The sequence below is a fragment of the Gallinula chloropus genome (genome assembly GCF_964237585.1).
Source record: "Gallinula chloropus genome assembly, chromosome: 15".
Lineage (NCBI taxonomy): Eukaryota > Metazoa > Chordata > Aves > Gruiformes > Rallidae > Gallinula > Gallinula chloropus.
This window is the reverse complement of record NC_140100.1, coordinates 14,976,584-15,002,411: the sequence shown is the minus strand read 5'-3', so window position 1 is coordinate 15,002,411 and position 25,828 is coordinate 14,976,584. Positions and strand designations below refer to the sequence as shown.

Below are 25,828 nucleotides of genomic sequence, written 5' to 3'. Positions count from 1 at the left end.
AGGCTGTGTTTAACAGTGCAGTGACAATCCCCACACTGCTCTAGATGGGCTTGTTGTGAGCTTCCCAGAGCAGTAGCTCAGCGAGACATGAAGTGTCTTTCTGACCGGTTGGCATTTGAACTTCTTTGCTGAAGAAGAGATATGTCTGTTAATTCTGGGTTTTGCTTGGAACTGTGCATCAAAGGGCTGTTCTGGGACAGGGTGGGCCGAGCCTGAGCAGCCTCCTGCTGAGCAGATGTGATTTTAGATGTGCAAAACTGAATTATCATGCTTGCACGTTAACTAACTGCGTTCTGTGGTGCTTATCTTCAACCTCAGCATCGCTTTCATGTAGCAGTGAGCGTGCACTGTGTTGTCAGCCCTGCGTGCTGGGTGTACTTTTCAACTCTGATACAAGCAAAGACATTAAAAGGCCGATTATTCCTGTACAAACCACGTTGTTTCAGGAGTAGAAAACCCTCAAAGCAGAAGCTGCTCGTCTTTGCTCTGTCACTTGTCCACCCCTGCTCCTACCCCCAGCTTATTTGTGCTCAGGATTCACAGAATCACTAGGTTGGGAAAGACTGTTGAGATTGAGTCCAACCGTACCTGTCCTCTACTAACCCATATCCCTAAGTACCTCATCTACCCTTATTTTAAACACATCTAGGGAAGGGGACTCAGCCCCTCCCTGGGCGGCCTGGGCCAGGCCCTGACAACCCTGCCAGGGAAGAACTTTTCCCTCCCATCTGCTCTGACCCTGCCCTGGCACAGCTTGAGCCCATTGCCCCTTGTCCCAGCTCCTGTCCCCTGGCTGAAGAGACCATCGCCCACCTCTCTGCACCCTCCTGGCAGGGCAGGGGAGGTGGGGAGAAGGTCTCCCCTCAGCCTCCTCTTCTCCAGGCTGAACACCCCCAGCTCCCTCAGCTGCTCCTCAGAGGATTTGCCCTCCAGCCCCTTCCCCAGCCTGGTTGCCCTTCTCTGGACTCGCTCCAGGACCTCAATGTCCTTCTTATGGTGAGGAGCCCAAACCTGAACCCAGCACCTAAGCTGCAGCCTCACCAGTGCCGTTGTGTTTTATGGCAGCTCGGAGGTTTTCATGGCTGTAGCTGACAGTGCTGCTGCTTCCCGGCTCCCGTGGCACGGGAGGGATGCTGCACGCTATTAATTTGTAATAAATCGCAGTTGGAGTAGAGTGTGTTTGTGAAAGCTCTGGCTTGTGTTTCTCTTCAATAATTCATTGCTCTGGTACTGTGTTATATTAATTGAATGGGCGAAGCAGATCCGGACAAAGCTTTTAGGATCCCTATTTATTAAACTGGAAAGAGATTGATGTGTATTTGTTACAGTGGTTAAGAGAGGCAGAACTCTCTGCTGTTGTGTGGCCTTCACCAAACAGATCTTGGAGTTGCTCACATTGAAATGGTCTTGCGGATTTGCTGTTGAGACAGTCGAGATCGGTTACCCCTCTGTAAAGAAAGAAGAGGTTATGCTTGCTGCTGGGTGTCCCTTTTAATGAGGTTTTGGTAATTAGCTGGGCCTGGGTTTTAGCCAGAGGTGGTTGGGTTGTGTTTCTGGTACCCCGTAGTTCTTCAGTCAGTCACTGAAGCGAGACCTGATGTCAGGTTGTACCTTGTGGTGTCTGGCTTGGTGTGGGGAAGGGGTTTCTTTCTGAAGATGTTCCCTCTGGTTATCTTTCCCTCTCCCTGCAGGAGAAGAGCTGTGATTGTACTTGAGCTCTCATGGCCTAGCTTGGCAAAGGGAAGGTGCTGTTACAAAACTAGCAGAGCTTGTGTAGTCAGCTGCTTTTCTTACAGCCACTCTCCTGATGAGTTGGCCTTTACATCCAAGGAGGATACTAAACCCTTTGGTCCTCTTCCTGTGCCAGCTCTTTGAGGGATGTTCCCACTGTCCAAGGAACACTCTGGTCTCGGACTCCTTGGACTTGTGTCTGTCTTCAGTGTGGAGCAAAGCACAGCTTCACCCCTCAGACAGCACTGAAAGCCACGCTGCTGCCTCCCCACTGCCGTGAAACAATTCCAGTCTCTTTGCTGCTTTAAGTCTAACCAGGTAACATTGAATGTGGAGGGGGAAAAAGATGCCTGAAAGTCCTGCTGGGACAGATTCAGCTCCTTCTAACCTGCTGTGTCCCAGCCTTTCCTGCTGATGGGCTGGAGTGGCTGCAGGGATACCCTTGTCCTCTTCCCGCTCCTGAAGTGTGCTGTTTGCCTGCTTTAAAAGTGTGTGTGAGTGGTGCCTGGAGGGCTGCAGTGTATAAATGGCAAAGCAGAGTGGGGAAACTGCAGAACAGACATTGGCAGCGAGTCAGGGACGATAAATAACTCCAAAAAGTAGAGTTTTAGGGCCTTGTAAAACTTGAGAAGCTGATAATGTGGTGGAGACAGCATGATGCTGACGTGAAGGAGGAGAATATGTTACAGAGCGTGCATAAAGAAGTTCAGTAAGCTGTGTAATGCCTGGGGAACCCACAGCTGGAGGAAGACCTGGCTGCCATCAGTGAGATCCAGCGGGACATCTCTCTAGTCTGCAGGGAGGAGAAACAGGGAGCCAGTGTGACTGCTGCATTCATTGTGCTTGGGAGGTACAGCTTGTGAGCACTGATCTCTGTTAAGAACCAGAGCAAGGGATTGTGTGCAAGCCACTGGCATGACGCAGAGCAGGAGTAAGTCTCTGTCTACCTGTGTGGGATAGGGATGGTGAAGTGGAGTCTGCAACGTGGAACCAAGATGCCTGGACCGAAGAGCAGCTCTGTTCTGCTGTGTGTGGGATGCAGGAGCTGCTGGAGGGGGTGAGCTGGCAAACATGGAGTTTGGGCAGCATCAGGCACAGCTGGATACAAACAAACACCCAGGGTCATGCTCCCAAGAGGATTCCTTCCTTCCTTCCTTCCTTCCTTTGTCAGAGTGTTTAAGAACCCTTTAAGCTTCAGACACCTGGTTTGGGTTTTTCTTTCCTAGCAGCTTCTGTGCATCACATAGAACATATTTAACATCTCTTCTTTGCAGCAGCCCAACGCTCTCCCTCGAACTTGAAAGCAGCAATGAGCAAGTAGCACAATTCACATGTGTGATCTGTAACATCTGTGTCCCAAACAAGAGTCCTCAGGGGATGGGCCCTCTGCAGGTTCTCTTCTGTGTACCAGGGGGTTGCTCTTGGGGTCACTTCAACTAAGCACAGCGTCAGGGGAAGGTGTGTGCTTGGAGCTCACAGCCCTGTCCGTTCCCTCTGCCTCAGCTTCTGGTCCCTGAACAAAGGGGCCTCTGTGTGTCGCAAGCAGGCAGCGCGTCCACTGAGGAATAGATGTGCTCATGAGCTCAGAGGAGGGCCTGAGGATGGAAATAGTCAAATCCTTTTTCAAATGCTTCAACTAAAAGCTCTTTGGATTTGGGAAGATGGAAAATCCAGCTCTGGAGCCAACACTCAAACCTGGAAGCTATAACCGTGTTCCTGTTTGCAGGGAAGGCAAGCTGCTGGCAGGAGTGAGCTGGGGGACAGGGCTGGGGGGGGAGCCCGGCAGCACCAGCGCCGCTGGGTAGCCAGGCTGGGAGTCGGCTGCTGTACGGAGCAACTGAGCTGCGGCTCAGGGGAGATACCCCTGGAGATACCCTCAGCGGGAGCAGCACATCCAGCTTCCCAAAGGCATTTGAAGGGTTTCCAAGTGACAGGCTTGAAGGGAAAAGCACAGAGCGAGGCAGGGCTGGGCGGATGCAGGTCAGGGTGCTGAATAGCATATGAAGAGCTGGCTGGCGGTCAGGGCTTTGGCGGCACGGGCAGCCCGCTGCAGAGTGCCTGTGTCGCAGCACTGTGCCACTGCTAATTGGAACTGGCGATGGTGCAAACTCGCCTCGGTCGGAGCTTGTGTGGGGCTGCATCCCTTGCTTCCCAGGAGCGGCCCTAGGAGGGTTTCTCCAGGAGTATCCTCAGAGCAGAGGCTGCAGCGGGTGTTTTGTGTCCCAGAATAGTTGGTGCGCTCCGGGTCGCTGAATACCAACTGGGGAATTTCCTGGAAGGACAGCACGTATCCCGTGTGGGTGAAGGCTTAGGAGCCTTGCATCTTAAAAAGCTTCCAGCTGAGAGAAGGAGCTGTGTGTCAGAGCTGAGTGATGGTTGCCGTGTTGCTGGCCCCTGGTGCAGGTTGTGCTCTGCAGCCTGGCTGCAAGGGGAGCAGCAGCATTCCCCGCTTCCGCGGCTGCACCCGTTACTTGTCGCTCCAGCATCTCGGAGTTGCCTCTGGATCTGATAGGGCTTAAATGACACCTCTGTGGCGTCACTGGTGCGGGTCTGGGTGCCTGGGAAGCACTTACAGTGCTGCTGTGGCTCCGCTACATCGCACGCGGCGGCGCTGAGTTAATTTCTGCCGAGCCAGTCTGGCTGCTGCCTGGGTGACATGGATCCTCTCTGGCTCCGCAGAGCGCTGGAAGGAGCGGGCTGTGTGGGATATCTGGCTCCGTCTGGTAACGTAAACCGTTTGGTTTGTGTGTAGGGGTGGGTTTTTTCCCTCCCCCCCCCCCTCCTCCCAAAGGATCTGCATTGCAGTTGGCTTTTGCTACGCAAAATGAAAGCTTTCCTTGTGCCGGGATAATTCCAGAAGCCAAAGCTGACATTCCCTCACACGCTCCCAATCCAGGAATTAGCTCTGTGTTTGCGTGTGTCTTCAGTGGGCTCCCTTCAGACAAGAGCTGGCGATGCGGCTGCATTCTCACAGGCTCCCCCTGACACCTAAGCACGGGGTACCCGGGCCCGATCTCACATCCAAGGCGCCTGCTCTTCGGAAGGAAAGGCTCCGCTGAGGCTCAGCAGATGGGAGCAGAGCCTGCACACACACTTCGCTGAACTCAGGGAGTATCTGGCACCGGTGTGAGCGCTTCCTACATTCTCAGCGCATCTGTTATCTCTCTGCTCGTGTAGCAATGCTGCAGTGAAGACACTCTCACTGATCTTGCCTGTTCCTAACCCTGGCTAAAGCATCACCGAGTAGGGAGGCAGCTTGTTAGATGGCTGAAGGTAGGACAGATGCCTCTGTGTGTGCAGCTGTTGTTCTGGGAACAGGGGCTGGCATGAATCAATCAAGATTCGATTCACGAGCAAGAATAAAATGAAAATTGCTCCAATTATGTCTGCATTTATTATTATTAATTCTTTTTTTGCGTTGCATCGTGCTCTGCTCTGGCATGTGTATGTGTGTGTGCTGTGCATACCCCTTGTTGGGCTGAGGAGTTCATGGCAATGAGTGTTAATTCTGCCCCTGGAAGGAGTAACGGCTTCAATGGCACCAGAAAATTTATACACACATGTATTTTTATATATATAACTTGGGAAAAATGGATCTGCCTCGCTGTTGGTTGCAGATCAGAGCTCTCATCCCTGAGGTGCAGTGGGATACTCATAGCATCCTTACCGTGCTGCTTGTTTGGCATCTGTGTGCTTGTCGGCTGTGACTTCTGCTGCTAGGGGTGGAAGGAGCCAACCAGGCCTTTTTGTGGGAGTCATGAACTCTGTGGGGTGGGTTTTTTGGTCTGGAAATAGTGGTGTTTATACACTTTTCTTGGAAAGCACCGGGGCCTGCCCCTGGAAATGTGTGAGGGGTGTCAGTGGAGCCTGGGTAGATCTCCCTGCTGGCAGGAGATGGGCAATGGGGAGGGTCCATGCTGCTCTGTGCCAGAGGTGAGCTGCTCTGGGGCCATCCTGTGATCAGAGTGGCCTGAGGCACCTCTGGCATGAGAGGGTCGGGTGTACCTGTGGGCACAGGGATGCTCTCCTGTGAAAAGAGCTTAGGTGTGGGGGCAATAAGGGTGGCACAGAGCCTCCTCTGCCCAGGAAGACCTGAAGGGCCCTGCATCCAGCCCTGGAGGCTCTTCCTAGGGGAGAACACAGGAGAAAGCCTTGGGACAGGTGGTGCTGGGGTGCTGGCACTCCCTCCAGCCCACATCACCTTATGTCTTTGGGAAAGAAAAGTCCACTTTCTATTCCCAGGAGCCCCAAAATGCTGCACAGTGTGTGCAGCTGCCAGCCCAGCCTCCCAGGGGCTGCTTCCTTGGCTGCATTGCCAAATCCTTTGTTATCACACCCCTTAAAAGAAGGGGGTGGCCATGCCACTTGCACACCTACCTTTGCCAATGTAGCTTTCTTCTCCATCCTTGTTCTTAACAGCCCCTTTACCCCCAGCATGGCTCCCACAGAGTGGGCTGTGTGGCCAGGGTGGTGTGAGGATGCTCCTTGGCTCGCTCACATGGGGCAGGGAGCAGCAGAGAGACAGGAGGTCAGTGCACAGAGCTCCTGATCCACTTGCTTCTCCTCAAGTTCTGGATTTTCACCCTGGAAAGGATAACTCCAAACTGGCTCAACTGGGAAAGAAGGATATTTACTACTTTAAAAGCAAAACCAGGAAGAAAAACACCACCTGCAAAACCACTTATCTCCAGCCGTGCAGCTGCCAGGATTCAGGGAGGTTAATTCTATCTGCAAACATTCCAGGTATTAGCATAATCAGGAAGGTTTGGGGAGTGGGGTGATGTTCCTCAGCTGTCCTGCCACCCTGCTCCCAGCAGACCCCACAGCACCCTCAGGCCTTTCAAAGTTGCTATTTAATTGTGTTGTAACATGCTGGGGAAAGGACGCTGATGCTGATGGGAGAGGAGGAGACACACACACACACAGAGACACAGTTCTGGCTCACCGTAGCTTCTCGTGGTTTGTGTTTCTCTTTTAAATTATATAAACAATTGGGTTTATTCATTTTTTTTTTTTTTTTAACTTGGCAGCTTGGTGAAGTGTTACATCAGGGCTGAAGCTGGCCTGCTCGCTGTGTGCTGTGCCTGAGCAGGGAGCTTGCCTTCCCAAAAAACAGCCTGGCAGATGACATACTGCATTGACCTACTTTTCAGGAGAAGCACAGAAGTGTTGGAGAAACCATGTCCCCAGGCCTGGGCTGAGAACAGCAGGAGTGACTCAAACATGCTGCTGGAAATCTGCCGTTAAGGCTCCGCAGCACCAGGGGTCACAGGGAAGTGGGAGATGGGCAGGAGCATCCCTCCTGGTCTGAGAAGCCTTTCTTTATGAAGACTTTGAAGTGTAGTAGTCTTGCATCTGGGAAGGAGTAACTGCTTAAATCAGTACAGGCTGGGGGTGACCTGCTGGAGAGGAGCTCTGCGGAGAAGGACCTGGGGGTTCTGGAGGGGGACAGGGTGGCCATGAGCCAGCAGTGTGCCCTGGGGGCTGAGAGAGACAATGAGATCCTGGGGGCATCAAGAGGAGTGTGGCCAGCAGGTCACAGGAGGGGATCCTCCCCCTCTGCTCTGCCCTGGTCAGGCCCCACCTGGAGTGTTGTGTCCAGTTCTGGGCTCCCTGGGATAAAAAAGACAGGGATCTCCTGGAGAGAGTCCAGAGGAGGCTACGGAGATGCTGAAGGGCCTGGAGCATCTCCCCTGTAAGGAAAGGCTGAGTGAGCTGGGGCTGTTCAGCCTGGAGAAAAGAAGACTAAGGGGGGACCTTGTTAATGTTTATCAATATCTGAAGGATGGGATGCAGGGGGAAATGGGCAGCCCCTTTTCAGTGTCTGTGGGGACAGGACAAGGGACAATGGCTGCAAGTTGGAGCATAGGAAGTTCCACAGCAACATGGGGAAGAACTTTCCCCCAGTGAGGGTGAGGGAGCCCTGGGACAGGCTGCCCAGGGGGTGTGGAGTCTCCATCTCTGGAGAGATTCCAGCCCCGTCTGGACGCTGCCCTGTGCAATATGAGCTGGGGAGCTGCTTTGGCAGGGGGTTGGACCCCATGGGCTCTCCAGGTCCCTTCCAACCCCTGGGATTCTGTACATTGGGGAAATCTTGCTCTGCTTGGTCACTATTAAGGAGTGTAGCAGATCCAAAATACACCTGGGGTCTGAGGGAAAGCTGGTTCCCCAGCACTGCAGAGCTGCCCTGATGAGCCGCTGAGCTGCCATTAAATGTCCAGAGCATCACTGTGGATACACAACTCCTGGTGTGGGGAAAGCATTACCAGGCAGCCAGATCTCTTGCTAATCACAGCAAGTGACAGTGGGGGGGTGCTTCCATGTCTCGTGGTTAAGTCAAGGAAACTCGTGGTGTCTGCTCAGACCCACACCTCAAGCCTGATAAAGGTGAGCTGGGGCAAGTTTAAATTGCAAAGGGAAGACCTAAGCTTGCTGCTCAAAAGAAAACTGGCTTCTCTGGCAAAAGAGAGGAAAGATCACTGCAGGGACTACCTGCTTTTCTTGGGGAGAGGGTCAGGATAAAAAGAGAGCAGTGTTTTCTTAGAGCCTTAGGGCAATTCATAGGACACTTCTACAGAGATGATGACTAAAAAGAAAACAAAGGCAACTTCTGGTGGAAAATAGACGTTTCTCATCATCCACCTGCTGTTGCAGTGTTTCTCCACCATGCAGTGTATTTTCTGTGTGGGGAGCATGCTGTTCAGTTGCACATCTGTTGCTGCTAATGCTTTTGGGAGACGGGGCTAGCCTGTGCTTTGGGGTGTGTGTGGGAGGAGGGCTGGGCTGGTGGCTTCACATGGGTGGTGGTGGTGGTGGTGGTTTCGGTCCTGCCTGGTTGTTGTTTCTCTGGCTTGCTTGTTAGCTCTAGAGTGAGGGATGATTAATGCTTGGAAACTGAGGAACATCTCCTCCATCCTCATCAGAAATCTTCATCCAGTACATCAGGTATGGGTTGGCTTCCTGACCTTTTGGTAAGGGAAAGTAGGTACCTTGTGCTCCTGCTGAGGTACGAGCAGGCAAGCCAGAGCTGTCTGACCATTCCTCTTCAGGAATCTGGTCAGTCTGGTGTTACTGATGAAGGGATAATTACTTGCCTATTGACTTTGGCTCCTCCCAGAACCTTGCTGGGCTCAGTCACAGCCTGGAGGCTTGTGACTCTGTGATGAGTGTCCCCTGGTGACAGATTGATGTGCCAAAAGCTTGTTTCTTCTGAGCGTTTCCTGGTCCCCCTCTCAGATGGGTGTGGTAGGGCTTTGCCCTGAAACTGGTCCCAATTGCAGAGACACTGGGTTGAGCTGTGATGGGTGAGCAGCAGGCAGGCCAGCTCTGATGGGCATTACCTGTGTCAAGAGAGACTTCTCCCTGGTGTTGTGGCTAACTGCATCTGGCTTCTTCATCTGTCCCACCCAGGGTCGGCACCTGTGTCCCCCAGATGTCTTTCTCCTCGATGACCACCTTGCTTTCCCAAGTACATATGGCCAAGCTGCTCCTGTAAATCAGCTGCTGGGCAGCTTATTTCTCCTTTGGAGGGAAAAGACTCTGGCTAACGAGGTGCCAGATTCACTGGTTAGAGGCTCGGGGCTGGAGGGGGGAACAGGTACAGGGATGACTGCTGCTGCCCAACGCACGCACAGCAGTGCAGCTTTGCTCCCGTGCTGAGTCAGCCACTCATCTTGTCCCATCACTTCTCTGCTTGTCTGAAGCCCGTTTTGATCTGTGTGTAGTTGTATTGACAGGCTCAATGGCTGTAGAGAGGTCAGCAAAAATGAAGTGGGACTTCTAACAAAAACACTCCTGTTGCGATGGCAGGAACTGGGCAACGTTGTGTCTGTGTCCCCTTAGCCCCTTGGTTCTCTCCTTGGAGATCTTGTACTCTGGATTGCAACGGTCTAACACTTCCAACAGGTGCATCCCTCATCCATGCTCCTTCCACCTGGGAGAGGGTAGTCAGGCCCAGATAACAGTGGTGGAGTCTCTTCTAGCCAACAAGACATTACTGAAGCCTTTGGATCCTTAGCACAGGGAGTTCCACACCAGCATGCAGAAGAACTTCTTCCCAGCGAGGGTGAGGGAGCCCTGGGACAGGCTGCCCAGGGGGTGTGGAGTCTCCATCTCTGGAGAGATTCCAGCCCCGTCTGGATGCTGACCTGTGTGACCTGTCCTAGGGACCCTGCTTGGGCAGGGGGTTGGACCCGATGGGCTCTGGAGGTCTCTTCTAACCCCTACAATTCTGTGAATCTTATGTGGTTTTACTTTTCCTAATTTCCAGGCTGAGTCCTGGTCAGGACCCAGCCTGTGATCCCAGCCTTGCCCACTCCAGTGAAAACTCAGTGATTTATAACGGTTTTGTGACTTCCCTTTCGAAAGCAGAGCCTTGGCTGGAGGAGGTGGTGTTGACAAACACAAATGGCTGCGTGTTAGGATTTGTAAGTGCTGTAGGTGCTGAAAGGACATCTTGAGGGTTGGACTAGATGACCTTTAAAGGTCCCTTCCAGCCTAATGCATTCTGTGATTCTGCAGCCAAGCTGTGCCTCGACTCACCCAGGTCTTGCGTTGACAGTGACATTTCGCGGTGCCTGGAGGTACGGACATCGCGAGCGATTCTCAGGCACAGGGTTGGAAGCTCTGAGCTGGGGAGGGTTCATCCAGCTTTCGCTTGGAGCTTTGAGCTAAAAGGCTGATGGGCTGAGGGTGAGGGAGCCCTGGGACAGGCTGCCCAGGGGGTGTGGAGTCTCCATCTCTGGAGAGATTCCAGCCCCATCTGGACGCCGCCCTGTGCAATATGAGCTGGGGAGCTGCTTTGGCAGGGGGTTGGACCCCATGGGCTCTCCAGGTCCCTTCCAACCCCTGTGAGTCTGTGATTCATGGTGGGATGGTGCCACCCAGCACTAGTGGTTGATGCAAATGGCTTCTGATCGAGCTGAGAAACAGCTTTGTTCCTGCCTCCCTTGTCTGGGATGGTAAAAGCTCTGCTGCATTCAGGCTCCTGAGCAAGGGTCCTCTGTTTTTATTTTGCTGGTGGGGCAGCCTTATCTAAGAGGTGCCACTTGTTCTCAGCATCCTTCTACACGAATCAGGCTGGATGCAGAGCATCTAGAAGAGTTTCTGCTTCAGTGTACACAAAGGCTTGATGAGAGACCAGCTGCTGGATGTCTCAATGGTTGTGTCTGCATTGAGTGTGCTCTGGGAAGTGAGGTTAGGACGTTCTGGTGTTTGTGTAGGTGCATGCACTCTTTGGAGAGGTTCTGCCTCAGCCTCTTCCCAGAACAGGGAATAAAGCTGTTGGCTGCAAAATCCAGCTGTGTTTCCTGAGCTAAATGGAGTTGTTGAATGTAGAAGCGAGTGTGACAGAGACAGAGGATGCTGTCGGTCTCCTCACCAGGGCAGCTTCTGGTACTTTAGAGGCTCAATCTTGTGGCCTTTTCTGCTGGTATGTCACAAAGTGGCTCTAAACCACTTGCTGGTGGCCACAAGCCCACTCCTCATTTTCCATGTCTCCAGCTAGTCAGCCTTTGATCTGGGCTGACAAAAGTCGGGAGGAATTTGAGCTGGTCTTGATGACTAGCACACACTGAAGAGATCTCAAATTGCTGAGAGTATTAACAATGTAAACTGGATACCAAAGCCCACATCTTAGCAGTGGCTCCCTCTCTCCAACCCAGCCACATCACCACAGCAGAGGCAGCAGCGCTCACCTCATCTCCGAGATGAAGTGATGGCAGCTAGATTTATATTCCCAAGGTACTTGGGTACCATGAAGCTAATTATTTTCCTTATGTCTTTAATCAGTGTGTCTAAACAAAGCTTGGGGGCCTGCGCTGTGTGAGGGGGATCAAAAGGAGTCTGTGCTAAGTCCCCATCCCTGAGCACTGATAGCCAAGAAATGAAGGTGCTAAAGCGCATTAGGGGCTCGGGTGAGGGTTGTGTAAGCAACCTCAATTCTAACACTGCCTCCTTGGCAGCCTGAGCCGCTGGGTTTTGGTTGTATATTGATAGGCTTCAGGAAGTGCTCCAGGCCTGTTGAGTCAGTAGGTTGAGTTACAGGAAAAGGAGATGGCAGAAAGCTCCTCTGAGCCGTGCTGCTGCTTTGCCTGCGAGCATCAGATCAGAAACGTGCTCCTGGATCACTTACAGAAAGCCTGGTAGGGGAGGTCCATTTATATCAGTTGTCCTTTCTTAAGGCAAGCATAACTTTGTCTCCCCTTTTTTTCTGGGGGGGAGGGTTGGGTTGGTCCTGTTTTCACAGAATCGTAGGGTTTGGAAGGGACCTGGAGAGCCCATGGGGTCCAACCCCCTGCCAAAGCAGCTCCCCAGCTCATATTGCACAGGGCGGCGTCCAGACGGGGCTGGAATCTCTCCAGAGATGGAGACTCCACACCCCCTGGGCAGCCTGTCCCAGGGCTCCCTCACCCTCACTGGGGAAAAGTTCTTCCCCATGTTGGTGTGGAACTCCCTGTGCTCCAACTTGCAGCCATTGCCCCTTGTCCTGTCCCCACAGACACTGAAAAGGGGCTGCCCATTTCCCCCTGCATCCCGTCCTTCAGATATTGATAAACATTAACAAGGTCCCCCCTTAGTCTTCTTTTCTCCAGGCTGAACAGCCCCAGCTCACTCTGCTTTTCCTCCCAGGGGAGATGCTCCAGGCCCTTCATCATCTCCATAGCCTCCTCTGGCCTCTCTCCAGGAGATCCCTGTCTTTTTTATCCCAGGGAGCTCAGAACTGGACACAACACTCCAGGTGGGGCCTGACCAGGGCAGAGCAGAGGGGGAGCTTTGTGCCATTCCAGCAGGTTCCTCCTCTCATTCCTTTGCCAAAGAGCTGAGGTCTGTTAGCTGTGCACAGCCCGTGCTGTGGGGATGGCTCGGAGCTTGCGGCAGCGCATGCAGCGGGTGTTGGCAGACGACTGAAATACTTCTGAAAGGCTCTGCTTTTCTAGGTCATTCCTATACGAAGCCGATAAAACTGGCTCTGTGTCTGACCGGTGTGTCACTGCTGTACCCACAGCTCTTTGCTCAAGGTGCCTTTTTACTGAAACCCTGTCTTCTCTAAGCAGGTTTTAGAATCTATTTCAGGAGCCTTCTGTACCCCAGGACTTCTGTTCCCACAGCTCTGCTGTGTTTCTTGAGAAGCCCAGGTTACTGCTGCACACCCGAGGCCTTGAGAAGCACAAGGATTTATTATTTCTTCTTCCTGTCATCACAACGAGACGCCAGAGGGCTCATCTCTGGCTGCTGCAAGAGCTCAGCACACGCTCACCCCCGCGAAGAGCCCAGGACCCATCCTGCTTGTTCTTTGCTGTACGTCCAGGAGAGATCTCTGTGTGTTGTGTCTCTGTCTGTGGGCAGCGCTGCTCTTCGGAGCTGCCCAGTGGCTCTAGAGCCTGGCTGGAGGTTGCTCTTGGCTTGCAGCCTGTGTGGAAGACAAGATGTCTTTGGACAGAGACGGTCCTCGTTGGAAACTTTACATAGCAGGGTTTGAGCAGTGGGTTTTTCAAGCCCTGGGTGGAATGAGGGCATCCTAAGAATAGAGGGAGCTGCAGGATTCAGTGCAGAGGGATAATCCAACAAGAAGCCCGGCAGCACCAGGGAAAGCAGCAAATCAAACGTGTGGGGAAAAGGAAAGTGCTGTGGATGAGCTGGTGTGAAGGCAACTCTCCATCTCTGGGGTGAGGTGGGGTTACTGTGATAAGCTTTGGGAGGTGATGATCTCAGTGGGATTTGAAGGGGCACGTGCTGGGCACCAGGAACCTTCAGGGAAGGGGTAGGAAGAGGCATCAGGGGAATGCTGCAGGTGCCTCATAGACTTCATTGGCCTCTTACATCTCCCATAGAACATGTACCTGGTCTTAGTGGGTGCAGTTACTCCTATAAAGTCTACCTCAGCCATCTTACCCTGGTAAAACTGCCACCATAATTCCACTGGAACTTTATCTGGGATGCTCAGTACCCAGCACATGTATCCCGGTCAGGGAAAGTAGCGCAGTTACTTTGGGAAGAAGATGCAGCACGCAGCTTATGGCCTCTTTGCAAGAAGATTGCTGGGCAGTGAGGCTCTGGCAGGGTCTCTTACAGCCTTGATTGATTGATTGATTGACTGACTGATTGATTTTTAACATTGAAATTAATGGCTGCGTGCAGATGTAATGGGATTGGTAGTGGGAGTGATGGATAGAGCTGAAAGCAGAGGAGAAGCCAGCCATGGACAGGCTGTGAGGACAGACAACAGTCTGTAACGGTGTCTGCATCTCTGGCAAAAGCTGTGATGTTGAGCAGGGCTGGGAAGAGGTGACTCAGGGTACTGATGGCATCAGCTCTCAAAGAGGAGGAAGGAAAGAGGTGGTGTGACATCGGGGGCGGGTGTGAGAGGTGAAAGCATGCTTTTGGTGCAAAGAGGGATGGAGAGGGGATGTGAGGGAGAGCAGAGCATCTGCTGGGATTGGATTTGAGGGCTGGGGGGAAGAGCAGAGGGAATCTGAGTGTTTGTGCTCGCTGTGTGCTACTGGAGCAGGGTCATGGAATGCTTGTGGCCTACAGCCATGCTTCTGTGCCACGGAGCAGTGGGGGACAGTAGCTAGCAGAGCCTTCTAGCTCTTACCACCAGCCCCTTGAGCAGGGTGCTCCTCACCTAGGGACTGCCAGCTGAGCAGCAAAATTCTCCTGGGGGGGTGGGTTATGGCTCTTTTGGACAGGAATTTGAAAGCTTAATGCAGCCTATTGTGCTGGAAGTCTTGCAGGCAAACTCTCCATGGCAACTCTCCCTATACACACAGCACCATATGGCTTCTTCAGAGGGGGAGGGAATGAATTGGACACAGAAGTCAACCTTTGTTTGTGGTGGTGTTTGTCTTTGCTCTCTGAGTGTGGGGAGGTGGAAACACAGGGTTCTGTCTCCTAGGCACGGCAAAGGTGCCAGTGACCTCTTGGCCTTCCCTTGCTCTCTGCAGCAAAAGCAGCTGGCTGGGCCGACAGGCCTCATCTGTGTGGAGACCCCTCTGTGGGCCTCAGGCTCTGTGGACACCTGGAGCAACCAGGCTGGCAGTCACCTCTACACCAAGAAGCACCCGAAGGGCTGGGAAGGCTCCAGGAGCGCTCGGTTTCACCAAGACCCGTGCTGGAGGCGGCTGATGTCAGGGAGCTGTTTGTGCACTGCCTGCCCACACTATATACCCTGGCTTCCAAAGGGACCTGGAAGCCTTTGCTTGACTCTCAGTCCTGCCTTTTCAAGGAATGAGCTGAATATGCATCTTTATCTGTGCTGTAGGAGACCTGGAAGGGTTTGTGTGTCTGTTTGGAGGGGAATGGAGGGGAGGAAATTACACAGGAGTAATCAGAAGGAGCAGTCTGTGCCTGGCTCCATCACCTTTGGGGTGATGTGCAGTTCCCAGGGCTGTGCAGGGTGCTGGGATGGCCTTAGAGGGTGAGCACTGGTAAGGCTGGCTGGGTTACTGGGGCAGAGATGTGAGATCGGGGAGCTGGAAACTGCCTGGTACACAGCTCTTGGGGTGGAGTCTTGCCACCACCATCTCAGGGATTCGGATATGTATCCAGTTCTGGGCTTCTGATACAAAGAAGACAGGGATCTCCTGGAGAGATTCCAGCCGAGGGCTCTGAAGATGATAAGGGGCCTGGAGCATCTCCCCTCTGAGGAAAGGCTGAGTGAGCTGGGGCTGTTCAGCCTGGAGAGGAGAAGCCTGAGAGGGGATCTGATCAATGGTTATCAATATCTGAAGGGTGGGACACAGGGTGAAATGGCCAGGCTCTTCTCAGTGTCTGTGGGGACAGGACAAGGGGCAATGGCTGCAAGTTGGAGCAGAGGAAGTTCCACAGCAACATGGGGAAGAACTTTTCCCCAGTGAGGGTGAGGGAGCCCTGGGACAGGCTGCCCAGGGGGTGTGGAGTCTCCATCTCTGGAGAGATTCCAGCCCCGTCTGGACGCCGCCCTGTGCCATATGAACTGGGGAGCTGCTTTGGCAGGGGGTTGGACCCCATGGGCTCTCCAGGCCCCTTCTGACCCCTATGACTCTGTGATTCTGTGAGGTGAAGTGTTTGTGCTGTGCTGGGATGTGCTGTGAGGCTGTGGGGTGCACAGCTGTCACTGGGGCTCCCACTGGTGGGACGTGCCCCAGGGCAGGGCTCACTGGGCATGGGACCGAGGTGTGTGACACCTTGTGTCCTGGTGAGCCAATCTGGCTGCTGGGATGGGCCACACACACCATGGCCACCTCTCCAGAGGTCTGCAGTCAGCAGGCAATGTGGCTGGCTGGCTCCTCTGTCGTGATGTGATACAGGTTGCCTTTTGGAACAGCTGTGAGCCAATGGTCTGCTATGGTGAGACCTGCTCTCTGGTGCTCCCGCTGCTTTGCAGAAAGCAGGTTGCTATCCCTCTCCCCTCCATCCTCCCTGCTGTCAGCAAGGAGACTCTGGAATCTGGGAATGGGGGTACCTGATGGCAAAACTCCTGCCTGGGGGCTCAGACCCACGGCCAGAGCTGACAGGGTAGCACTGCAGGAGAGGAAGGATGCTGTCTGGAGATACGTCAGTGCTAAACCATTAGATGGAGAAGGTGGCCTGAGGCCTCCTTGCCTTGAGCAGTGTTTTCATGTGTGTCTGAAGCACAGCTCATAGCAGTGCTGCTGGGATGCTCAAGTCAGAAACAGGAGTACCTTTCCTCTGATGAAGCCATGACCCTGCCATGCATTTGCTGCGGAGGGTACAGCATCGTGTGCTGGTCTCTGGAAAAGTGATTTGGCTCATTCCTGGCTGTGGTTTACAGTCAAAGCCCCAAGAGTCCCAGATCCAGGTTAAGGGGAGGGCTTATTTCTTGATGCCACGTGTTCAGCATCTCCAAGCCAATGGCAGTACCCATTGCCTCAGTTGCTCCAGCATCTCCTGGGTTTTGCATTTGGCTGCATTTGCATTGAATGGTCAGCTGGCAGAGGCACCGGGAGGGGTGTCTGGGCACGAGGGCTGTTGCTGCAAGCTTGACTCCTTACTCTGTCCTGTGCCCTAATCCCTTGGCTGCACACTAGATGTACAGACCCCTCAATGATGAACAGCCCTTCCTGATACCTGGAGGTGGTCCCAAAGTGGGAGCCCTCTGAGCAAGGCCCCATATGATCCCCTTTGGGTGGCTGCATGCTTGGCTGCAGTCAAGCATCGGGTGCCCCTTCAGTTTGGGTTCGAGCCTGGGAGCGGCACTGCCAGCCTGCTGGGAAGGCTCCTGCCTGAAGGATGTGGAGAGCAGCCCCTGCTCCGTGCTCTCACCCTCTGCCCCTAGCAGCTGCAGAAGGAAAGTCTGTCCCCCCCAAATCCGAGCCCTCCTAGGAGCACCGACACAACGGCTCCCTCTGCCCAGCCAAGTCTCTCCACATCAGCCAAGCCCAGTGCCGCAACGCTTGCGGCTCCAAGGCGTGTGGTTTTGAGCCTGCTATTTATTTTGGGACTGCAGCATCTGATCCTGATTTGGTGTTTCCAGCCTGTGATCTAGGTCGTGTGCTGGAATTGGGCATTAGCTGTTGCTTGAGGGAGCACGGGGGATTTACGCTCCTTTCCTTGGTCGCAGGGCTTAGAGAAACGCTGCTCTGCTCTGCTGCAGGTGGGTGTTTGGGGGCGGGAGGAGTCAGATATTTGGGTTTTTTTTTAAGAAATCTCCTTGAAAACCTCCTATTTTCCTGTCCCCCTGGGAGGATGGCTCCTGATGTGGCTGGCCACGGGAGGAGCAGTAGATGATAAAAGCATCGGTGCAGCCTGCTTTCCCCGCGGTTCCCATGGTAGTTGGCTGTCACACATAGATCTAATGTATTCCCTGCCCACAGCAGGATTAAAGCCTTCTGGGAGAGGAATATGAGGATGCAGGAAAAGGAGATAGGGAAGGAACCAGGAAAAGGAGCACAGCCCATGGCGGGGTAGGGATGGATCCATGCACTAGCCCCATCGGAGCAGCAAGGGGCCTCGTGGGAGCACTGCCAGGGAGCAGCCATCCCAGCTGCCTCCCACCCAAAGCGGTGCTGGGATGCTTGGAAGCAGAGGTCCTTTCTGAAAGCTGAAGGCACTGGTGTGTGTGAGAGGAAGTTCCTGTCCTCCTGCTGCCATGGCTCCCGAAGCCATCCTTCGTTTGAGGATGCACGTTTCCTTTTGGTGATGCTCTTTCTGTCTTTCTCTCCCCCTTCTGCAGATCCTGACAGCCAGCTGTATGATATGGGATATACCCCTGAGGAGGACGCCCCGGCCTGTCCTGATGAGTTTGATGACTTTGTCACGTTTGAGGCAAGTACAAGTGCTGTTCCCTCCCAAATGTGGGCTCTGTGCTTGAGTACCGAGGGTTTGGCTGGGGGAGAAGAGCAGTAGCTGCATTAAGAGATGCTTAAAATGGGGAAAAGGCAAAGCCTTTAATCCATGGGTAACTGGCCCAGGGAGTTTGCACCAAGCATTAGGTGCTGTTTAAGTTAAATTTGGCGTTCAAGCAAAACCCCACAGCTAGTGCTGTACTTGAATGCAGAGCGTGCTGCCCTGGGTGAATGGGGGAGATCCTTCTTGCAGTGAAACGCTGGCAGTGTGGGAAGGGTGCCTGCTGCTGTCCTGTTTGTCTTGTGGCTGGAGTTCTGCAGTTGGAGAACCTGAGCCTGATTTTGAGAGGTGCCAAGCAGGAGCCTACCCGAGAGGCACAAGCGGGGTGCTTGGACATTGGTACTCAGCAGAGCAGAAGGCAAAAATGGAGATTATTGGTTTTCCTCCCTTTCTTTCTGTTCTTGGTGTTGATCAAGGATGTTTATCTGCTGTGGATTTTTATTTTTCTTAAAGTTGTATCCTCTGTTCCTCCCTTCGTGTCTGCGCCCCTTAGCCCAGAGCATGTTGGAGTCCCCCCAGCTAGAAAGAAGGCTGCTCCTCCAGCGTTGTCTGTGGTTTTGGGTTTGCCTGGGAGGCTTCCCCTGTTCCTGCTCTGCGCCTTCCAGCGTGGAGCCCAAGGTGCTGCAGGTGCCTCAGGAGTGAAGGGCTGGCTGGGTCCCTGGTCCCACATGGGAACCGGGTCGCTCTCTTCCGCTCTGCCTTTCCCAAACTTTCCTCCTCAGGATTTTAACTCTTGGGGATGTTAAGCCACCTTGGATGGTTTTATCACACAGTTGGTGGGCAACTGATCTTCTCCATGTTAGTGGGAAGCACAGGGCCGTCCTTGGGGTGGCCTGAAGCTCTCACTTTGACTTGGCCTTGGCAATCCGTCAGGTTGCCGACCTTCTCCCAGCCAAGCCCAGGCTTTCTGCTGGGTTGCTGGCTCCCGTTCTCAGTCCAATCAACGACCCTCAGCGAGTCCCTTACTGCCTTAGGTCTGAACCCACATGATCCTCCCCAGAAGGCTTTCAAGGACGTGTTGAATGTTGGTTTTCCTTTTTGAGAGAGTTACAAAAGCCAGTGATAGCTGAGAAGAAGGGGATAGGGGGGAGATGGGTTTTCCTGTTCTTTATCTGGTACAAGGTCACAAATGAGTGGTGTAGAGGCTGCAACAGTCCGTGTCACGGTGCTCATGCAGGCAAGGGCTTTTGCTTTTTGCTTCTCAGACCTGTAATCTTCTGAGATTCAGAGCAGGGATGTTTTTCTAAGGGCTGATTTAACACAGATGAGCTCTGTCAGTGCTGCAGGCTATTCTGGGCAGGGATACCAACACGCCGGGTGTGTGCACCCCGCTGGGATGAAATACTTGTGCTGCTGGGTCCTCATTTCCTTGAAAGGATAAGGTGACCCAATGGGAAAAAAGGTGATGAATCCTGAAATCTTCTCTTCAGAAAGATGTAAATGGATTCTGGTACCGAATTCAGGGTAATCATCTAAAGATCAGAGCCCTGTCGGTGTCTGCGTTTAATATGCCGAGGAAGAATTACCCTCGTTGTCTTGGATACATGATTCAAAATCATTCCCAGCCTGCAAGGATTTCGTGGAGGGTTCAGCAAATGAGAACGAGATCGAGAAACACCGCTCAGTGATGTGAGTGTAAAAATAAACTGGTGTCTTGGGGTGCGTGGTTTTTGTTCTCGTTGGGCTGAGCAGCGAGCGCCTGACGGGTGTTTTATTCCACATGTGCTGTAGTAGTGTAGCCCAGGCAGCTGGAGCTCTTTTGGGGAGGGGGAATGAGAGAAGCCGTCCTACAAAACCTGCTGGGAGCAGTGGATGAGGGTTCTTCACCAGAGCCCCACGCTGCCTTACCTGGCAGAGCTGCCAGCTGGGGAAGGGGGGGTCTGGCAGCCCCTTCTTCCGTAGGGACAGCAGGTGGCTGCTCTGGAAGTCCTGAGACAAAACATAAAGATATATATTGGCCTTTTACAATATATATTCACCTTACTAGGATTCACTTGGAAGAGAGGATGAGTGGGGTACCACCATCCCTGAAGCGAAGGTGTTGCCTTTCCTCTGAGTCATCTTCCCACCCCACTAGAAACCAGTTTTTATTTTCCAGTGTCCCCATTTCAGACCTGGGAAGACAGTGCCCAGCAAATAAAATTTGCCATGGCACAGGACCACTGGGCAGCTAAACAGCATCTTAACAGCTTCTTTCTCATCCCCAAAAACATGAGCGGTGGACTTGAGCCAAGGGGTGAGCCCCTCTTGCCTTGGCAGGGCCCTGGGGTGGAGGAACGCAGATGGCTCTGATCCTCTCATGTCCCATCAGAGAATGATTGAAAAGGGAGCTGAGGGAGTGGTGGTGCTGCACCTGCTGAGCCACAGCGCTGGGCGCAGTCGTGGGTATCAGCCCAGGCTGTGTGGTATCGGCCTTGGGGTATCGGCTGTGGTTCCCCTTCAGCAGCACAAGATCACGGTGGCTTGAGTGCTTGGCTCTTAGCAATGTCGGGGCCTTGAGGAGAGCTTTTCTCCTAAATGTTTGTTCACACAAGTGTAAACAAGTGCTTTGAGCAGTCTAAATGAAAATGCCTTCTCTCTGTTAATAAGGTCGCCCTTCGTGGTGACTCATCCCCTCTTCTGGTGGCTGTCATCAGAACGAGCTGAACATCTGCACAAAACCTGGAGCACCCAGTATGAATGTCTTTCAGCCAGTGTTTGCCCTCTGGAGAGAAGAACCAACAATTGGATCTTCCAGCCAGGGTGTAAAAGTCTCTTGAAGGGAGGCAAGTTCTAAACACCTCATGCAGGGACCTTTGTAGCATCAGCTCCTACAATGATTTGGCCACTGGTGTGGTTCCTGATGTGGTGTGGAGCTTTCAGCTCTCACCATGCCTTGTCGGGTCTGTTGGGCAGATAGCCCTGACTGTCAAACTCTTCTTTTCAGAGAGGATTTCTAGTTGCATGGCTCTGCTGAGACAGCAGCTTGCAGGGGGGTTGGAAATGCAGGAGCCTGGGTTGCCACAGCTGCCAGGCTTCTTGTGCATCCAGCTCTGCCTGCAAGGGGCTCACTGCAATCCCAGCGCTCTGCTGTCCAGTGTTGAAGAGGAATCTCATCCCCTGGCTGCCTGGTCTGGAGCAGGGTGAGCATCACCTCTCTGGGGTGCGTTTCTCCCCGTCCAGGGTGGAAACATGTTGTTGGCAGGGGAGCTGGGTGACTGGCTTACTGCTTCCTACTGAAACATAACAGCAGTGGTTTTGGCTACCCAGCCCTGTAAAGCCTATGGAAAGGGAGCTTGGAGTCTGTCTGTCCAGACACCTGAGTGTCCTATTGTCCCCCAGACTTTGCTGCCAGCTAGCTGGGAGGTAGGAGTTGTCCTCGCCTCCCTTGCAAGCTCCCATGAAGCTCGTGACTCAGTTCTGAGGTACACGGGCTCATTTGCAATGGCCAGCAGGGGAAAAGGTGAATTTGGAGTTAGTTTTCTTGCTGCCCACTTTGCCTTGCCCTAGGACAAGGGCTGGCTGTCCTCTGCCCACATGAGCAGTGCAGAGCACAAGGCTGACTCTCCCAAAATGAAGGCAAGCCACAAAAATTTAGTGTGATGCCGGAGTTAGGCTGGAATTGGGCATGGAGACATGAGACCTCAGGTGAGCTGATGGAGAGGCAGAGCTGGTGCATGGCTGCGCTCTGCCACATCCACCCAGTGAGCCAGGAGCTCGTGCTTTGAGCCAGCGATGGCGTAGGGAAGCTCCTTTCTGAGACCTGCGTAACCAGGCAGCCAGAACTCCTGTGGGCGAGAGCCGCAGTGCTGTGTGGTGTGGTATGGTGCCGTGCAGTGCTGTGCTGTGTGGTGTGGTGTGGTGCTGTGCAGTGCCGTGTGGTGCCTTGCGGTGCCACACAGTGCTGTGTGGCGCTGTGCGGTGCCACACGGTGCCGTGTGGCGCTGTGCCATGTGGTGCCGTGTGGTGGTGTGCCATGCCGTGCGGTGCCGTGCAGTGCTGTGTGGTGCCGTGCAGTGTTGTGAAGTGTGGTGCCATGCAGTGTGGTGCTGTGCAGTGTGGTGCGGTGCTGTGCTGTGCAGTGTGGTGCCGTGCAGTGCTGTGCGGTGCCATGCGGTGCCGTGCAGTGTGGTGCCGTGCTGTGCGGTGCCATGCGGTGCCGTGCAGTGTGGTGCCGTGCAGTGCTGTGCGGTGCCATGCGGTGCCGTGCAGTGTGGTGCCATGCAGTGTGGTGCCATGCAGTGCCGTGCGGTGCAGTGTGGTGCCATGCAGTGCCGTGCGGTGCTGTGCAGTGTGGTGCCATGCGGTGCCGTGCAGTGCTGTGTGGTGCCACGCGGTGCTGTGTGGTGCTGTGCAGTGTGGCACCGTGCAGTGCTGTGAGGTGCTGTGCAGTGTGGCACCGTGCAGTGCTGTGAGGTGCTGTGCAGTGTGGCGCCGTGCAGTGCCGTGTGGTGCCGTGCAGTGTGGTGCCATGCGGTGCTGTGCTGTGCAGTGTGGCGCCGTGCAGTGCTGTGCGGTGCGTGCATGGTGCGCAGGGCTGTTGCCATCTGCTGGGCGGCTGCCGTGTCTCCTCTTGGAAGTGGACAGAGAAGCACCTCGCACTGCGTCTGTTGCTTTCTCGGATGAGCAGCATCAGCCCAGCAGGCAGGTGGGCTCTCCCGAGAGCCACATCCCACCCAGGCGCGTCCCCTCCGGCTCTAGCTGCTCAGCAGTGCGTTGTACGGCACAGCAGGAGTGGCTCTGGGGAGCAAAGTGCTCCTTGGGAACTACCAGCTGTGGGTGTCTGGGGAGGAGAGGATACTCTGGGCTCTCGCCAGCTGTTCAGAGATGCCGCTGGTGGAAGGCGTGATGTCTCCGTTAAAGCTGGAATTTCTTCTCAGGAGGAGAAATTGAAATAAACCCTTCTGGAAGGGAAGAAGAAAAATGGAAAAGAATTATAAAACCATTTGAGTGAGGCAGTTGCCATCCACACTGTTAGACTTTTCCAGCTGCTCGGAGGGTTCCAGCTGCACACTGGGGAGGCAGGAGCAGTTGCTGGGAACGTGCTGGGTACCACAGTTTGGATGTGCAGGAGCTCCCCAGAGGCATCATCGGCTGTCATTCCTCTTGTGGCTTGTGTTTTGTGGCAAGCCTGCCTGGTGGGTTTGCAGGGTCTGCTGTAGAATCATAGAATCATAGGGGTTGGAAGGCAACTCAAGAGGTCATCGGGTCCAACCCCCCTGCTGCCTGCTCCTGGTAGCTCAGTGGAACTCTTGAGCCCTCCTTTCTTGTTACACACTTCCCAGGAATATACTTGTCTGTCCCCAGTGTGCATCCCCATTGTCCCCAAAGGCTTTCGGCTCCCCTGCCTGCCCCATTCATGTGTGCAGAGCATCCTTTGGCAGCAAAGTCTCTATCATCTTTGATGAGGCACAAGGAAATCGCTTCATCAAATCATTAAAGGTGCCGGCCTGAACCCCAGAATCAGACTGTGGCACCAACTTGGTGACACAAAGCCTGAGAGCACGTGGTTAAATTTGCATGTTCTGTAGTTAGTCCTGCTTTGAGGAAAGGGTCTGAAGCTGGCACCAGGGCTGTGAGGTCAGAAAAGGTCCCAGCCAGAGTGTTTGTCTGGCACAGAACAGGTTGGAAGGAGTTTGGCAAACAAAGACCTTGAAGCCTTATCTTAAGCTGCAGTGCGTGGGACCCGGGACCGTGGGAGCGGGGCAGCAGCGCTCTCTGGGAGACAGCAGCAGCAGGAGGCTGCCAGTGGGCCTGGCAGCAGGGGAAGTGAAGGCGTCTCAGTAAGAGTTTGGAAAGTAAAGCTGGCGGGGATGGGGGGTTCCTAATCAGCTTTGCTATAGGGGTGTCCGAGTTGGGGCTCCTCACAGCGGCACTGGACCTTCCCCGGTGTCTTGCAGCACGCACTGAGGAGCCAGGGGTGGAGAAGGGCTGCGACCTGCTCAGTGGAGTAGCAGATCTGGGCAGAGCAAGGAGGGGAGCTTGGGTTAAAGCATAACCCCTGCTGCCACGCTTGCTAGCAAAAGTTCTTGGGGTTTTTGGGACTCGGCACAGAAGGTCAACTGGTTATCAGGGTTCAAGAAGCTTCAGTTGGTGTTGCTGAGTTGTGGGATCTGCGTCAGGAAGGATGTGGCCCAGAGGAAGGCAAGAATAACCCCAAGCAAACGTGATTTGTGGAGGTGACAGAAGGAAATAAGTTTGTGCTCAGCAGGGGTGACTGAGGGAGCTTGAGGTTTGATGTACAGAAACAGAAAAGCACACAAAACCCCTCAAAACGCCTGGGTTGGAGCAGCGTGGCACATCCTCTGCGCTCTCCAGGACTGTTGTCTCCGTTCGCCGGTGGCTGCGGTAGGGAAGGGAGGCTCTGGTAGGTCTGCTCACCGTGCGGTGCCGGCGCTGATGGGGCTCCTGTGTTTGCAGCAAGCAGCCACTCGAGCGCAGGGCTGGGGCTGCGGTGGGGCTGGGCTGTTGGTAAATTCAGTTATCACCCATGACCGAAGTGCCAGCCCTCCTTTGAGGGCACTGTTGTCATGGCGTGGCGTAAATTGCCATCTGAGTCACCCAAACAGTGGCTGCCATCGCTCAGCAGCAGCAAAGTGATACTCGATCTTCCTTCCCCTGGCGAGCGAGGCAAGCCTGCTCGCTCCATCTGTGTGTGGCTGTAAGGAAGGAATCTGATGTTTAGTGCTTAAACATTCACCACAGATTATCAGCAAGGACGAGATAAGTCCTGGAAGTCCCCACAGGTCCTCCTCCAAATGAACCTTTCCAGCGGGCGGTGGTTCCGTGGGAAGAGGCAGCACGTGTGCCCGGAGCGGGGCTGCCCCTTGCGTGGGGCTCCGAAGGCGTGCTTTTATTTTGGCATTGGCAGAGCCGGGAGGGCCGCAGTCACCCGGCAGGGAAGCTCAGCGTTTATTAGCTCCTGCTCCTTATCACAGGGCCGGGAACAAAAGGCGCTCTGTGCTGAGCCGCTAAGCCCTGTGCCCGGCAGCTCCTGGACTTTGCTTCCCTCCCGCTCTGCGGACGCAGCTCCCGCTGACGCTTCACTTCGGGAGCCGGGTTGGACTTGGCCGAGGAGGGGATGTGTCCACAGGTGGGTTTGGGGCGCTGGCCCGAAACGGGGGAGGGTTGGGTTTCTAGGAGGGAGGTCTCTGGCCCCCGGAGGTGCTGAGAAGGGGCAGGTTGGGTGTCTGCCCGACTCGGAGCGGTCCTGCCACCACGTAGTGCGTGCGTGCACATGAAGGTACCTTTGTAGTCCTCTCTGCTTCTTGGGGGGAGCTGGGCCGGGAGGGATGGTGGCTGCAGGCTGCTGGGGGGCTGGGGATGGGCTGTGAGAGCTGGTGTTTTGGGAGTTGGGTGGTTTGGGAGGGCGTCTTCAGCTTGCTCTGACAGATGCAGGGTGGTTCTCTTGCCCAGCCTGGAGGGATACTATCGAGTGTAGGCACCTCAAAACCCGATTTGAGGGGAGTTACCTTCACCCGGGGCTTGAGCGCAGGCTCCCTGCCTTCTCTGGCAAGCAGAGATTGCCCAGATACCTGGGAAGAGGGGAAGATGGTGGCTGTGGCAGCCTCTGCTCTGGCATCACTCGGTGGCACAGTGGGCTCCTGGCTGCCAGCACTCGGAGGCTGAGCTGCCGTGGGGTGTTTCAGGGCTTTGGGGTGGTTGTGTTAATGCAGACTCAGGTGGGACTATAAACACTCCTTACCCTCCCCTCTCCCTGGCTTTAAAGCCAATTTAAGCGCAGGTTGCCTGCTGCAAGACTGGGCAGGCC

At 54.2% G+C, this 25,828-nt stretch overlaps 1 protein-coding gene across 1 annotated transcript in view; it reads left to right on the top strand.

Annotated features, from left to right (window-relative positions):
* Positions 1-25,828, top strand: part of RAB11FIP3 (RAB11 family interacting protein 3) — a gene marked incomplete at its 5' end in the record, with an annotated part of 79,233 nt that overhangs the window by 21,256 nt on the left and 32,149 nt on the right. The window contains one exon of the mRNA XM_084271264.1: positions 17,906-17,997. Coding sequence (XP_084127390.1) covers positions 17,906-17,997 — 92 coding nt within the window. The remainder of the gene's footprint in view (positions 1-17,905; positions 17,998-25,828) is intronic.